General features: G+C 41.5%; 1 protein-coding gene across 1 annotated transcript; it reads right to left on the bottom strand.

Moving 5' to 3' along the window:
- Positions 1-20: 20 nt before the first annotated feature.
- Positions 21-16,834, bottom strand: rbms1a (RNA binding motif, single stranded interacting protein 1a). Its single transcript, XM_031728896.2, has 14 exons — positions 16,195-16,834; positions 14,104-14,243; positions 11,422-11,480; positions 10,326-10,417; positions 9,200-9,357; positions 8,425-8,504; positions 8,192-8,292; positions 7,900-7,949; positions 7,709-7,799; positions 5,990-6,040; positions 5,071-5,172; positions 4,379-4,447; positions 4,046-4,120; positions 21-2,051 (listed from the first exon to the last, which is right to left on the bottom strand). The coding sequence occupies exons 1-13, from the start codon at positions 16,243-16,245 to the stop codon at positions 4,052-4,054; spliced, it is 1,113 nt and encodes a 370-aa protein (XP_031584756.1). The 5' UTR covers positions 16,246-16,834; the 3' UTR covers positions 21-2,051; positions 4,046-4,051.
- Between the last annotated feature and the right edge of the window lie 371 nt (positions 16,835-17,205).

The following is a 17,205-nucleotide window of genomic DNA, read 5'->3' as shown; positions in this document are numbered from 1 at the left end:
AAAGAGACCGGAGTCATGTCTGAAAAAGAAAAGAGCATTTTATTCAGCACTGGTTTTGTTCCAAGGAAAGAGCAAGGGGAAACTTGAGAATCAGCAGAAGGTGGTAGGTGAAAGCAATGATTTTTTTTCTCTTTTTTTTTTTCATTTTTACTTTTTTTTTTCCAGCAACAAATGTTCAGTAAGGGAAAGTACACTCAGGTAAAGCCTGGCTGTATTTTTCTACGTTGAGCATTTAATGCTTACTATTGATTGTGGGCAGATGAACGGTGACCATACATCTTTTACCATTTCTCTTGTCTCAGAGTGGTGTAGAGGTAATACATCGTAAATGTCAAGGAGAAAAGCTAAGAAAACAATAAAACTGTTCACTTTTGGCCCTGAACGTATATAATTTACACATCGCATCCTTAAGAAACACAGGCCATCAGCCGTGTGATTTCACCATCCATCTAATATTAATGAAATACCGCAGTTTTTATTTTTTTAAGTATTCCATCCATGATTGTTGCATATATTTTGTTTTGCACAAGGCAAGGCAAGATTTGGGTTTTTTTCCCCACTCATCCAAATAGTTTGAGATCTACATTGTTAAATGGAGAGTAACCAAAATCATAATATTAATTTTGAAGAGGGAAAATAGAAGTCAGAGGCAGAAGAATGCAGCAAATTCATGTTGCCTGCATTTCATTTGTTTCAAGCACACACTAAGCCATCTAATTTACAGAGAAGCCGGCATTTGTCTTGCTTTCGAAAAGAGGGAGCATCGCACCTGAAAAGCACTCATAATGTCTAGAAAAAGAAAACCCGGAACAGAAGCAATGACAAATACGGATGGAAAATGAAAAATAAAGCACAATGTTGCCTTTTTGAAGATCAGAAAGTGTAATGCTGCATGTGGGAGAAAAATGTTAGAAGTCCTGTTTAGCCAGCTCCTGAGCGTGGCTTCTGTTCCCCTTTTGTCCACCCTGGTGAAAAGGGGCTTTACCTGCAAACCCCACCACCCCAGCGGACGCTAGCAGAACCATGAGGTAGATTACGGGTCAAAGTGACCACAAGAGAAACAAAAACCCTCCCAAAAACGATGCCCACTGGGTGAGATGCATGCAATTTCATAAAAGTACAGCTCTCGTTTCAAATCATGTCATGAATTTGTTGTTGTTTTGTTTAGTTTTTTTTTTTTTTTTTTAAAAAGGAAAGAAGAATATAAGGATTTACCTTGCTCTGAGTTTGTCACCGTTCTCATTTCTCAGTATTGCCGCGGGACTCTCGTTTTCTTTATTGCTACCAGACGACTAGATAGCGCAACGCTCAATGGAAAGCCTCGTGATTCCACACACACCGTTTTGCTCAGTCCGATAAGAAATGTGACACCTGATCAAGTTTTGATGAAACAAGGTTGGAGAATGTTCGATATCACGTAAGGAAGGCACCTTTTCCAATAGTAAATTCCTAATGAAATGGTCACTCGTATCAACTGTCGAGTGCAGTTTTCTGAGCTGTGGCAAAGTCGAAAACCAAAGTGAAGTTATTTTAAAACTTCAAAATTCAGTGCAAACGAGGTCTGCAAGGTTTTTGTCCATATACCACGAATAAAGGAACTATCAAATCATAGAAACCTTGATGGGGTGAGGAGGGGGGAGCGATATCTCCATCTCATGCATTTATTATCACATCGTACTTGAATGGGGAAGGTGAGGGTGAATGGGCACAGGTGGGGATGGAGGGAGGTACGGGGGTCATCTGGCAAGTGTTTGAGAATCCTTGAAAAAGAGGGAAACAAGAACAGCATTTTGTATTTGTTTTTTTTTTTTATCAAAATAAATCTCGGTTTTTCTTTTTTTTTCTTCTTCTTTTTTTCCCCCTGTGACTCGCTGGCTGCTTGAGTCTGTTTACACTGTCCTCATTTTCAACTACAAATGTTGGGGCTGTGCAAAAAAAAAGAAAAAAAAGTTCATGTTTCTGGTCCAATCAGAGCAGACGGAGACTGTTATCCCTGTGATGTCATCAGCAACTTCCCACCTGCCAACTGGCTCACAAAACAGGAATGTGGCCTGAAAGATACAGAAAGCAGAAACGGGGATATAAAACTTGATTTTTTACTAAACACGGGCCACAAATGTACACAAAAGTACACTTAACTGGTACAGGTCAACTGCTCCTTAACGCAAATATCTACCGTATTTTCCGCACTATAAAATTAAAATCCTTTCATTTTCTCAACAATCGACAGTGCGCCTTATAATCCGGTGCACCTTATGTATGAATTCTGGTTGTGCTTACTGACCTCGAACCGATTTTATATGGTACTTGGCGCTCAAAAATCTGTCAAAAAATGTTTTAGTATGACTTTGGTAGGCTAGGAAGCCGCATGGACTGTCAGAGCATTACGGCTGCCGTAGTCAGGAGCCTCGCGAGTAATCTGGGTCCAAAATTCCACCCGCTTCATGTCCCAAAGTCAAACGAACACTGTGGCATCACTGAGAGTTAAAAACCCTCTAAATTCTATCATCTTTAATAAAATGATCACTGTTGCTGCTTTACCGGGTGTAACAATTAAGCTTAACATCCAGGCATCCATGAAAACAGAAGTGATTAAATTTAACGGAGTTAGAAATTAGCAGGAAGTTAGCTCGCTAGTTTTCACCTAAACATGATATAGCATGTTCTGACTAAGAGATTTCTGAAAAAATTAAAACGTACAGCTCTGCTATCACTTCCAACATAAATGAAGACAGAAAACTAAACAGCAGTGACTTTTGTGGGGTTACTGAAGTTGGGCTAGCTGGTATATAATGATGTGCTACGTGATCGCTAGCGACACGGCTATGTTAGCATAACATAAACACAGTGAAGCTGGAGGATGAACGCTAACTTTTTTCCACTAGATAAAAGTTAACGTGAAGGTTCCCGATGGTTATGGACAAATGCAACCGCATGGCAGGATGCTGTAAACGGACCAAACTTCAGTCAGGAGAACAACTGAGATAATCCATCCACAATACCAGGTTAGTCATTAATATACTGCAACAACATGGAAATAGAGCAGCTGTGAGAGAATTCAGCATTAGTGAATCAATGGTACGGAAGTGGAGGAAGCAAGAAGAATGATTTGAGTAAAGTTTGATTTATCTGATTTTGTTTCACCTAATGCACCTTATAATCCAGTGCGCCTTATGTATGAAAACAGACCCGTTCATCAACAGTGCGCCTTATAATCTGGTGCGCCTTATGGCCTGAAAAATACGGTAATTGGCCAATAACATAAATAAGTTGACTGTACTCAAATGTCATCCGCAGTTAACTTATTTCCATGTGAAGATGACAAAAGTGAAGAAACTGGCTGTGATGCCATCATGTCAATATGGAACCAAAAACTCTGAGGGATGTTTCCAGCGCCCTGTTGAATCTGTGCCGCAAAGACTCCAGACAGCTCTGAAGACACAAGGGGGTCCAACCCGGTACAGGCAAGGTATAACTAATGAAGTGGCCGGTGTATATCTACAAACACACTTAAGATTTGAACAACAATCCTGAACGCCGTCCGGAATTAATCATTACAGAAGTCTCGTCGTTCAGGGTGGCCCATTGCTAGCTAAACCATAGCGTCGCACAAACACAAGTCAAAGGTTAAATAGAGCATAGCAGACATAACAATCACAACCGACTAAATTGACGATTTGAACTCAGACATATACATTCCCGTGAGTCTGCAATCTACATTTTCAGTATGTTTTTGACCTTGTGGTAAATAAGTGAGTGGGGCTTTGACTCAACATGCCTTTGCTCAAATGTTATGTGTGCACTCAGGCAGCCGAGTGAGGCCCAGATCTTAACTTAATAAAAGAGACAACTGTAACAGAGTAGCTTATATAAACATTTACAGTACTTTGCATTCACACAAAGGTTTCTCCTCAAAAGTTTTGTATCATTACAGAAATTCGTCCCGGGGCTTTATTAGAATGTCCGCTTGATTGTTACGTGTCAGTGAAGCTGCTGAAGTAAACATTTAAGTTGTTGAGATTTACGTTGGGAAACCAAAGCATACCTGCATCTACTTGCTGAGTTGACTGTAGGGGGACGAGTTGTTGGAGGAATCCACTTGCTGCGGCGTGCCATTTTCCTGAAAAGCAAAACATCAGCATCTCTCATTTAGAATCTGATAATAACCATCCTCGCTGTGTGTGCATTGAGATAATTGATAGTTTTAGAGGACAAGCACTTCAAAAACAACCCAGGCCCTTATGAAGGAAAGACCACTGGACTGGCTGCTGCAATTTTGTTTAAGCGGTTTATTGTTTTAAGACGTATCGCACCTTAAAGGCAGAAGCTGAACATTTTAAATGAAAAGTTGAATATGATAAAGATAGAATAAACCTACTGGTGCTGCCTGCATGGGGGGATACTGAGGCATGTAAGCTCCCTGGACACCTGGGTTTGCTGGAATATACTGAAAGATAAGAAAAAAATGAAAATAATTTAATAGTATATTACATACGGAGATGCCTGAAAGACAGTTAGGCGACTCATTTATGTGAACAGCATTTTCAGGGTGACAACATTGATCCAAAGGAGAATGTCAAAGTTTGGTTGACAAAAAACCCTGTAACTGTAGCAGTTAGATGCTCATGTTATGTTCTTATGACAGCATCTGGGGATATGCAGATGCAGTTATAAGAACCTAAAACATCTGTCACGTATGAATGAATTTAACTTCCTTAAAGTGCAAAAAAGAAAATGTGTCTTCTGGCTCAGGCTCAACAATTAAAGTGTGCCAAAGGCCCTTTTTTTTTTTTAATTTACATGACCTTATTTGCAATAATGACACACACACGCCACACACACTCACAACGTGCAATTACCAGCTATACTACAGCTGGTAATAACCAAAAATAAAGATTTCATCTTGCCAATTCACAGATATCTGCGCACAGTGTTGCAATCGTAATCATAATTGCTGCTAGTGTGCTGTTTAATGGTAGCACAGATTTCATTTGATTAGTGCTCTGTGTGTGTGTGTGTGTGTGTGTGTGTGCGCATGAGAGATGGAAGATATCCCAGAATTCCACTCACCGCTCCAGTGTTTCCCAATGACAGCTGGCCCATCTGCTGAGTAATCATGGCTGTTGGGTGCAGTGACATGGAGGGATCCACAGAGGGCGACATCACAGCAGCCTGAAAACACAAAGTGGCTCAGTTTTGCAGCTCACGTCACATGAATCAAGTCATTTTGATAAAAACAGCAACACCACACAGGGAAGGCCGTGATTGGTACAAAAATAACAAGTGTTACTCTGTGACATATATGCGGGTCAACACAGGCCAGCGAGCTGGGGAAAAGGACGGGCTTTCGAAATGTAAACTAACATATCCGTAACACTAACTGTGACGGTGTAGTAGTTTCAGGTCAAAATAAAACGCTGCACATTCAGAACATTGTCTTCTATGCTGGTAAATTATGCAGAAGGTTTGGTGTTGCCAGCTCTAGCCAGTTTTCAGATGGAGTATTGCTTTAAACATGATGCCCTCAGGGAACGGACCATTTCCTAACAAAAAAAAGAAAAATGGGGGAGGGGGCAGATCAGCAGAGACACTTGTTCCACTGGAAACCATCTGTTGGAAGAGTCAAAGAGTCACAAGACTGTCTCTGCTTCAGGCATTTCCTGCTGGATCCAGAAAGCGGGAGAAGGAGGGGTGGGGGGGGCTAGTGGCTGGAAGCCTCTTTAGTTGTTCCATTTCTCTTTCATACACAGTCCAACACACACTTAAAGCATGCAGCGGCTATTTCCCAGAACTTGTCTCAGCCTCTGGCCTTCTCATGTGTTTGGGGAAGTTTTGTAGCTGGACTTGACTGCATCAGCAGAACAGGGGGAATAAAGTGACACTGTGAGCGGCTATGAGCTCAGAAGTTTAGCTGCAGTGGCACCACACACCCATTTCCTGTGCACAGAACACGACGCAGTGTATAAAGCCTCGGCTGCAGCTGCCTTACCGGGTGTTGCATGATGTATGGTTGATGTGCCACCCAAGAATGACTCTGCACCTAATGACGGGAGAGGCAGAAAGAGAGAGACATGTAAAGAAAGAGGATGAAAGCAGCAAAACGTGTGACACATTTAACTTTACAAATGCAAGAAAATCAATCTCATCTCCACCTCTTAAGTTTTATTTGTGGACTGTATAAGAGTAGCTCTGCACAATTTACAGTTCAAAAGTAATCCTTATTTATCTCAGACTTTGCCTTGCTGCAGCCACTTTCTACTCATTGGCTGCCCGCCACAAGCAAAGCAGCAGGTGATCGGGGATTCGTGCTCACTGTCATGCCTGTGTGTGCCTAAGACGACCATATTACGTATATCCTCCTCTCTATGGCATCACAAAGATCGAAGAATAGAAAATACTGTCTGAAGTCTGAGATTTTTGGCTCACATGGATCATTTGAACCTTTGGCCATTTTTAATATGAACATCTACCCCTCTAAGAATGAATATATATGACAAAAAAATTGGGATCCATACTAGGATAGAAATTGAATGATTCTAACAGTCTGAATCACAAGCCACAGGCGAATCAGCATAAACGCCATCTATCATATAAAGACAGCACACTCCTGTTCAGATATAAGAGCCCCAGTAATATCCAAAGCCATCATCTTTTTAAGTAAAAGCCTGGTTGCTTCTCTTGGCGTGGCACTAAGCACACCAGTGGCTTCATAACTCCAGTTCTGCTTTCAGTACTGAGGCTAATCATCTCCATTAAGGAGTTCATATGCCTTACTAACAGCCTGGGTGAGGTCCACCCTACTTCTGCTGAATTGCTCTTTTCCCGAAAACCCTTTTTTAAAAGATTTGTTTTTATAGTCTTTTATAAGCTTAAGCTGATTTGTTGTTGTAATTGGCTGCCTTCCTCGTTTAACTGGAAAAGTAAGCCTGTTAGATGTTAAACAGTTATCACTTAAATTTGGTATGAACAATATACAGGAAAGCTCTGGCAGTAGAGGATCATAGTGTTGCAAATGTAAAGGCATTACTTTCTTAAGAATCTATTGGAGAAAAACAAACAAACAAAAACCTTGATCCGAGTGTCTACTACACAGGTCTTAAAACTCCAAGTGAATTTATCTGCGACCATCAGGCAGACGGCTGGTGAAAAAAAAAAAAACCCAAATCAAAACTTAAATTTATCCCTCCTGTGCAAGTGACAGACCTTTTCAGTGGTTTGAGGCATTTCCACACAGAATGTCATTCATTAAAACTCTTTGGCAACAGGAAGGAAGACGTGAGAATTCAGAGAAACCGTGACTCAGAGATGATGACTGTGCCTGCTCAAATGATGAGTTTATTCCTACGAACTCCTAAGCTTACGGTCAGATACCACAAGCTCTGTTCACACATTAAAAAATGTAAAACCACATGGAGCTGCCAACGTCTGAGGCAGCCCAGGAAAATTACATTCATCCAGCCATCTTAACTGATTTAGGATGTGGGGGTTGGAGAGGTGGAGCCTATTCCGGCTAGCATTGAGCAAGAGGTGGGGTACACAGTGACTAGGCTGCCTATATGCTGTAAGTTGCATATACAAACAAAAAGACCCACCAGTCCACACACTGTAACCTCAAATGTGGAATACAGAGGAGCGGACAAGTATCGAGAAAGCGGTTCAGCTCTTAGAAAGGATTTTCTTGTCCCATTAAAGGGATATTGTGCAGTACCTGGTAAGCAGAGAGTGGAGACATGTAGGGAGGCATTGTGGGCTGCACAGTCATTATCCTGTTGGTGACTGGATAAGGAGAAGCATAGTACCTAGAAAACAAGACAGTACTTCACAACAAAGCTCGGGCATTATGAGGCTAGTAAAGTGTGAAATGAGGGCATGAACTGTTGTAACCAGACGGCAGCTTACCCGTTCTGTATAGCTGCTGAGGAGGGGTCATAAGTGAGAGTCATTGCCCCCTAAATGACAAAACCAAACAAAAAGGTAGAATTACATACTGAATTATTAGTTCTTACTACTTTAGCGTAACAGTAAAACAACATGAAACAATAATCGGTGGATTCAGAGGTGAATAATCTTGTGTTTGAAAGATTACCCTCAACAGACCCACACAATATTCTTGATAGACTTGTTAGAAGAAGATTGATTCTCAGTAATAAAAACGAGGTCGCGTACATGCAAGATAGATGACATTACGTACTAGTCTGAGATCCGCTGTCTGTCCGTTGGGAACAAATCCGCCATGAGCGTGTTTCTTCCTTTGACTGTCAGCAAACTTACACAGCAAGGGCTGAGAGGGTGCTGGGGAGGAGGGATGTGAAAAAACAAAAACAAAAACCCTGACATGTTAACAATCACTCAGCAATTATTAATCACCGCCTCCGCGGTTTTCATCTGAGGGAAAGTATCCAGAAAGGGGAAACTCTTCCCTACCCAGAGCTCCAGAAGCCGTCTTGATAAACTTCCCATTGAAGTGGGAGATGACTGCATTGCACTGCTCTGTTGTGTCCATCCTGACGGAGGAGAGGGTGAAACAACAACAATGACTCATCAAGTGAGACAGAGATCATCTAAAGTGAAATCTTCTTCAACGCAGTGATGCTGGCATGACTGACATGACATAACTCGGATTCTCATTTTTGTGACTGTTTACATTCTGTAGGGTTTATAGCCAATAACCGACATAGATATATGAAGTGAAACAGGAGGCAGTATAGGGTTATATGTGCAGTTATCAATGACTGCTTTGGGTTTTGCACTGCAGCGCCAGTTTCTGGAGGAACACAGACAACACAAACACAGCCTGTATGCTTCGTGTTTGCCGTTACTGACAGCGGTGTTATAGAAAAGCATGTCTTACACAGACAATGGGACATAAATGACTCTATTTAATAAGTCTGAGGGCAGAACACAGGCTTGTTTGCTCTACATTGCAATAAAACTGTACCTCAAGTGAGCTATTGTATTACACAATGTCAAAAGCAAACGGTAACAGTAACTAATGCACTGTTAATTCCATGTCTAATAAAGGAAGGCAGGTTACAGATTGCTGTGCTAGGACAGGAGCTGCACAGTGCCACTGCTACTTCATAACACAATTTATCATCATAGGTTTGCTGAAGGTTTATTCTGCACCTCCTTTAATAGCGATCAAACAGAAAAAAAAGAAAGAAAAGAATGTTCTTTCTGTGAGTCTCCTGTGACAGACCTGGCAAAGCCCACGCCTCGGCTGTTGCCGCTGTAGTCTCGTAGGATCCGCGTGGAGACGACCTGACCAAAGGGCTGCAGCATGTTCTCCAGCTCTTTCTCATCCACACACAGAGGCAAGTTGGAAATGTACAGATTTGTGGGGTCCTGTTCCTGCTGCTGCTCGCGTGGAAGGAGACAGAAAAGAAGAAATGCACTGAATGCGTTTGCATCATGTCAGGATAAAATGAAATCAACACTCACAAAGGCTGTGTTGCGCTTTTTCTCCACTGACAAATGAATGCATGACAAAAAAATTATTTTCTCTGCATGAAACTTGCCTGGGCACAGATCAGCTAAAGTGTGGTTAATGGCTAGAGGAACATTTGGTTAAACAACCTCTTCTGCACACACAGACACACACACACACACAGTGTTACACACTTCATCCGCACTGTGCAGCAGCTCAGCGCCTCCACAGTCTTCCCTAGAAACAGCAGGAGAGCGGCGTAGCCTAGCTACCGCAACACACAAACTGTGTTCAGCCATGTTTGCTCCAAACAAAGCAGCTACATGCAGGTCTCCAGTGAGCCACCGCACACCAGTGAACTCTCACCCGTGAATTCAATCACACCCAGCATGCATGTGAAAGGGAAAGGACTGGAAGACGTTTGCCCACTATGAGAGAAATCACAGATATTATGCAGAAATATCCTTGTGTGCTTCACTTTCAATTGGCCACAGAGGCTCGAGAATGCCTCAACGCTTAAAGTGCTGCTATAACAGAGCACTGCTGCAGATATCACTATGTATAAATAGCAACTGCAAATACCCAATAGCAGTAAAGTTCCTGGTAAAATTCTGTATAGTCTATAAAGGATAGTGTGTAATGTGTTGCACTGACTGACAGGTTATTTGGCAGACAGAGACGTGACATCTGGTTTCTACAGTGAAAGTAAATGGGGTCACGGGAAGAACAGCTTGTCAGCTGAGGTCATGTGACCGGTCTAATGTCATTCCCCAACACACACTGGACTCAAGCGTGCATGCATTAAAAAAAAAGGAAGAAAAAAAGCACAACCCCAAAGAGATGTTCACAAGCATAACAAATATGCACAGACACGCACATGTGTATGTACCAAACTCACCTTGGCCATCTGGGCCTGTATGCCGCTGGTTTTCAGAGCATGGACTGCTTTTAAAGCAGCCGCTGGGCTGTCAAAGTCCACAAAGCCGTAACCTGGAGTTTGCAGAATAGTATTTATATCAGCAGTCGGTAAGTGATAACATCACTTACTGATATAGATATGTATGTATATATATATATATAAAGAATTGCTTATTCTCGTAAATATAACAACATATTTTATACGTTTTTGAAAGAGTCATAAAAGAAATCTTGTAATTGAGATGTGTGGGAAATCTTTTAAAGGAATTGCTTTGGGAAGTCTGCTTATTCATTTCCTTCCCCAGAGTTAGACCAGAAGCTCGATAACACTAAGATCCTTGAGCGGGTAAGCTCGGCTAAGAATAAACACTGAAAACTATACTTGGCTTTGTTGAAAGATAAAAAGATAACCGTCTACCAGGACCTCTTCAGAATGAGCAGGATATAATTAATGCATTGTATCCTGTTTATCTGTGCGAAACCTTTGGTTTTTAGCCACCTTTCTGTAGTATTGAAATCAAAATGCTGTACTATTCCTTTAACCCGGTATCTATGTCTCACCCACATTCTATGCATGCCTTTTCACCACTTTCTAGAGCATTCCAACAGTGTGAAAGAGATCTGTAAAAATGCAGTACAGTATGTTCTGCATTTCAAAATGAAGAAAGTTTTCCGTATGTTTTAACGGTGCATTGAATCTTACCATCTGCTTTCTTATTATACAGCCAGCCATTATGCACTGTTTTCCATTTATTTCCATAAAGTGTAAAAATCTGATAAATCTATTTGCGGAGACTCGGTGAAACCTCTGTGATATTTATCACACTTCTGTCTTCATAGTGTTAAAATGGAATGAAGATTTTACCAATCAATCGACACTTTCACCTGCGATGCAAAACAACAGCACACGTTTGACAAAATTATAAACCAGGCGTATTCACAGTTGGCTTCAAGTCATCACCGACTTATAGGTATGGAAATTCAACAGTGTTCACGTGTTCGGTGGCTCTCTGTACTTAATTTAAAGTTGAACTGTTAGTATATTTTGGCAGCTACAACTTATTGATCTCACTGACCTTTACACTTGTTGGTTGTCTTGTCCAGGATTGCCTTTGCAGACTGAATCTTTCCATACCTGCGTGCACAAAAGAGACTACCGTTAAAGACAACGATGAATCAACAGCTGAGACTGTTCTCACTGTGTATTATTTAAGGAAAGTCAGATTTCTCTGGATTTGTTTCCAGAGAAATCTCTACATGGAGAGCCTTCATTCAACTTTACAGTGAGGTTAAAGAAAAGAACAGTTCACAGGACGAATAAAAATAGAGACAGTTCATTTTGAAAGAACCACACAATGCGTAACTGGTTTCAGTTTACATGTTTCAGGCTTTGCTTTATCTCTGACTTTCACTCAAGTTGAACTCTGACACAAACTGTGAGCTTCTCTACCCGCACGCCATACACACTGAATGCCTAGCTTACATCACCATTCAGACCTTGTTGCTATGAAAAGCACTTTCATTTCTGCTTTGTGCTGCCAAACACCACTGGGAACACGAACAAAACACAAGCAAACATGACACAAACAGCTGCTGTTGCTGCTGCGGGTTACATGAGTGGACGTCCTTTTCCATTTGCTCGTGAATCAGAAGGAAAAAGATTGGACAAAACAGCACTAATTATGGCAACCCACCACATTAACCACTTAGACTGGCGTCTGTACTATCAGCATGTATAAGGCATTCTCACCAGTTGCGTTAAATGAGGGTTTCTCAATCTGCTTTGCATACCAAAGATGAGCTGTGACTTTTCTATATGTGCCTGTTTAGATTTATGGTGGTTGGCACCTTTTATGTGGACACTATGGTTAAACCAGCATGGTTTTTGCATGTCTGCATTGATGTTTTGGCACTAAACAGCAAACAGACTTTTATTTTTAAGAGTCCAATATTTTACTTTGATCTCAGTAACTATTAAACCACTTAAATGCTATTTATTTAGCATATTCAGGAAAGGTCTCTTCTTATTGTGTAGGTAACCAGTTATACACAAAATAATAACAAGAAATCATAACTCACCTCTTTATATTGCATTCAGACTTAAAATTATGCAATAACAGGCAGACTGCTAGGCTTTACTTAAACTAATTACTATCCAACGACGTTGACTGTGTTTGTAGTGTTGGTGCCTTTTGGAGAAAGTTTTAAGAAGTGTGCTTAATACATGGTGAGTGAAATATTCCTGTTACCAGGCACTGAGTAGCAAAAATCCAACCATCTTGTCCAAACATGGTCACTTCTGGCTTCAAAAACTGAAGATTGTAAAAGCCGTAATATCAAAGCAGGAGTCCACATAACACGGGTGTGTTTGATGGATAAGTCTATCTGCTAATTTGCTTAGCTTACTACAATGTGATGAATTGAAAAATAAATATATATTCTGCCCAAAAGAACAAAATATGTCTCATGTCTGCTCTTTAAATCTTACTAATTAGCTTTAAAAACCTTAAATGTAACAATTTCTTGCTGTGCCGCTACAGATGTTAGCTTTCTATTTTCTGTTCTTTGTCCTAAGACAAGCTGACCCTGACCATAGAAAATATTGAGATTTTGCAGCCATGAGATGGCAACTTATCCGCCATTTTTGGACGCGTAACAATCATGCTGACAATGTTAAGTTAAGTGAATAAAACCCCAGATACACAGGCCTAAAGACCGGTCTGTGACCATCTGACAACCATCCATTTCTTGGGAAAAATGGATTCCCTGACCGATTGGCAAAAACTTTGTTGTGATGGTTTTGGTTGCTAGCAGAATGCTGCAGTCGCCTGTAGTCTGCATGAACCCAGCTAGCTTGTCTACCAACACTGGCCAACTATTCTAAAAATGGGAGTAAAGCTGTGAAAAATGCGCCTTTTGAAATGTCTCGGGTAGGCGAACATTATTCTTTTCCAGTTTGTGTTGCATTTTTTCAGGGTTTACTACTTGGCTAGCAGTTAACAAGTGTTTGCAGACAAGCTACTGCTAGTGACCAAAGCAAGCGCAAAAGGGTTTTTCTTGTAGTACAAGAAAGCAACCACTTACGAAATGGTTGGGGAATATAATTTTTTTCCCTTTTGATGTCCAGTGTGGAGGACAGCTCTTGAACAATGGAGTTAGCTTCTAGCTGTGAAATGTGAATCTAAGGTGGAATTACTTTGGATTCTCTAACAGCCAGCAGGGGACGACTCTTATGGTTTCAAAATGACTTTGGGCTGGATAGAAACCCCTGGACTGGGACCTCGGTTAACATGTTCCTGATACATTTATGGTCACAATTGCTAGTTTCTGATTACACTGAAAAAAAGATCAAATTAATGCTGCAAATTTAAACACGATCATGTTTAAACACTCAAGGGTCGATAGCAGGACTTCACTAACCTTTGGATCAGTGATTCCCAGTGTGTGGGGCTTATCGACCTGGTGAACCACTGAAGTGCTGCTCGTGTACCATAAGAAATCACTTACATAAAAAATTTAATAATAATTTTCAATTTTGTGAGTTATTTTAGAGCTACCATAAACTACTTATATTTTGCCTTTTCTGGGCCACTATCTGAGCCTGAATTTGTCATATATTCTTTCAATTAAAATGTATTTTTAGAAACTGTTGCTGTCATTTTTTAGAGCTACTATTCAACCCCTTTTCATTTGCAAAGTACAATAAGTGACAAAACATTAGTTTGCACAGCCACAAGCATATATGCGCACGAACTCACTGGTGACAGAGTTTGATCAGGTCCAGGTCTGTCGTGGCAGGAGGCAGGCCACGGATGTAAAGGTTGGTTTTGCTGAGCTGCTCCAGGCCTGTGCTGCTGCTGCTGTTGCTGCTGGGACTGGACGGAGTCATGGGGTAGGACTGCACACAGGAAACACACTGTTAGGAAATGTACGGGAGCTGGATAATCTAATTTAAACCCAGGTCAAGAGTGATCACAAGAACATTTCGTCTCTGTGACAAACACACAGGGAAAACGCTGTGTGCACTAGTCCATGCTGTACTCGTCTAACATCAATAAGCACTGCTCAATAAAGATCTGCATTTCAGTTGGTCTTCTACAGCGAGACACACCTGAGACCACAACAGGTCTGGTGGTAGCAGAAGAAGGACTCAAGGATTGGGCAACTTTGAGCTGTTTTTAGGTTATTTGCTTGTATGCCACTCACATTCATTTTAAAGAATAAGGCATGCTAAACATTTATTGAGTTTGCAGTGACGCGGATTACCGAAAACTCAACAAATCTTACCAAATGTTACTAATTGACTACCCAGTTGTGCATATAGGTACCTAAAATTAAGCAATCAAACAAATTACATTATTTAAAGGGACAGCAGCCTGAAAGCAGCTTTCCTACATCTTGAATATGTTCTTATAATAACTTTGTACGTTTACATATTTCCATCCATGCATGCGTGTTCTTAACTCGCTTATCTGACTTAGGGTCACAGAGGAACTCTTTGAATTCTCTACCTTTTCTTAAACTGAGTAAAAGGTTTGCCCTTTAACCCCATAGCTGTAAAAAGACAATTTTGCCCTTTCCTGTGCATTCTTGTAGGTGGGCCTTTGGGTCTGCTATCAGACAGAAACTTCCGTTTTTTTTCTTACTTGTACACCAAACCACACCACTGCCCTGCAAAGCATTTCCTTCCCTTTACTCATTCATTAAAATCCCCCCACCAGCCACCGCAACCCTCTCCAGATCAGATCAAAGACAAAGCGTGGCAAAATAACACCATCTGTCCATAACCGAAATACAATCCACATTTTAGGAGCCAAAACTGTGCACATGGGCCAAACACGGCCAGCTATGGCTAAATGTTCATAGCAGGTATTTTTCTTTCACACATGAAGACCTGATTCCTGTGGCAGGAACATCTGTTAGGTCTCTTATGTGTTCAAGTAGAGGCCTTACACTTTTGTTGGTATGCAATTACAAAGCTTAACTTAAAGCTAAAAAAAAAAAGCCCATCAAAGCTTCTCCATTAGAGGGCAGCTATGGTATATTTTACAAGCAGGGCCCTCTTATAGCTGATTAAACACCTACACTGAAGACTCATTCTTCCCCTGAAGGGATTCATAGGAGATCGGATTCACATCCCCGTCCTCAAAGTAACGTACAGTACCTTCCGATGAATATATATTACAAGAAAATTGAACCCTCGCTCCACCTTATCTGAAGCAGGGTTCACATTTCCGTCAGCAGCAGAGGTTAAACACCCGCCGCTTCTCTCCTTCCATCTTCCATCTTCAGATGGAAAAGCACAGGGGCACGGCCTTCATTCAGACCAGCCTTTTCTCTTCACCTGAGAGGTCAAAAAGAAGAATGCAGGCAGGCAGGCTGCATAGTTCACCCCAGCACACTGACATTCATCCCAGCTCTCTCTCTCCCTCTCTGGATCCAACCAGAATGCATTAACCTATAAAATGGACTACAACCGTCATGCACATTGACCAGAGTTGGCCAGCAAGGTTATACGGACGTAATAATTAAAGTATCGGTTGTACAACTACAGATCGGCTCGGATTTTATCTTCTTTTATTTTTAATCTCTTCATCTTATTAGGTTTTCCCTTTTGACAAGTGCTGAGAGCAGATGATCTGTTTTCCAAACGGGGATTTATTATTATTAATATACCAGAATACCAGAATGTGGCGTGAATGCATGTAAATCCTGAAATGGCTTTCCAATGTCATGTCCTATTATTCAGCCCATTTTTCCCTCAAAGTGTGATTAAAAAAAAAAGTAGGAAGAAGGGGGAAAAACCCAATGTGTGTATGTGTGTGTGTATGTGAGTGTCTTTGGCCTACCTGCTTACGATTGGCTGTCTTCGGCGGGTTGCCCGTGTTTGCAAAGATCATCCTGGAGGTTACAGATGGATTTTACTTCCTCCCCCCCTGAAAAAAAGGAAAAAAAAAAAGAAGAGGAAAAATCGCACCGATGAGAGCCACTATAGAGACGAAATCCGAGCGGGGTTCAGGAGCCTATCAAATAGCCAGTCGCTTTATAACATCCGCATCATGAAAGGGCTGCTGGACACTTTAAAAAAGAAGCCTCGGTCCCGCATAGGTACACTGTTACATCTATACAGTCAGATGCACACCAGGCGATGGACCAGCCCTCCGGTCCGGTTCATTGATCTACGACGTCCTGCTGCAGACCGCTCGGCAGTCCCACCTACTACAGACTAAACCATCTCCGCCTCTGCAGGGTGTTTGACATCAAATAAACTGCGTTGCCGCCACCTAAAAACTCGCAGCGGACGCTTGCTTATTGCGATAAACGGACGTGTGGTGTCTGAGGCTCGGTCGAAATTCAGACACAAAGCGGGTTTGATTTTGGGAAGCACAATCAGTTTGGGCTCAACCCTCGCCGCCTTTCATGTTGTCGTCGTCCGCACATACCAAGCATTCTTCACCCCCACCTCCTCAAACCACACACACAGAATCGTACACACACACCCTCTTCCTCTTTGTACCCTTCCCCCCGCCTCCCCCCGACACACACACACCGTCCAAGCTAGTACATGTCACAGAAATCAGGATGCAGTGAAATATAAGCAGCCGCCACCGGCCCGGAGACGAGGTCACAGTTTCCCTGTAAACCGCACAATGTGGGACGGAGGCAAGAACACAGAACAAATATTGAATTCAAAAAACATAAAAACATGCTATTGATGTTTTCTGGAAGGCTTCGTGTACTTGATGTCACATAATTATGAGGTAGAAGAAGAAATACTTTTTTTTTTTTTAATTGAACGGCTTTACAAGATTGATGAGTTCATGAACCCTTCGTAAAAGTGCGTTTTAACACTAACCACT

Source organism: Oreochromis aureus, linkage group 1 (assembly GCF_013358895.1).
Source record: "Oreochromis aureus strain Israel breed Guangdong linkage group 1, ZZ_aureus, whole genome shotgun sequence".
In the NCBI taxonomy this organism is placed as follows: domain Eukaryota; kingdom Metazoa; phylum Chordata; class Actinopteri; order Cichliformes; family Cichlidae; genus Oreochromis; species Oreochromis aureus.
Note: the sequence above shows the minus strand (reverse complement) of the source record. Positions and strands in the feature narration are given on the sequence as shown.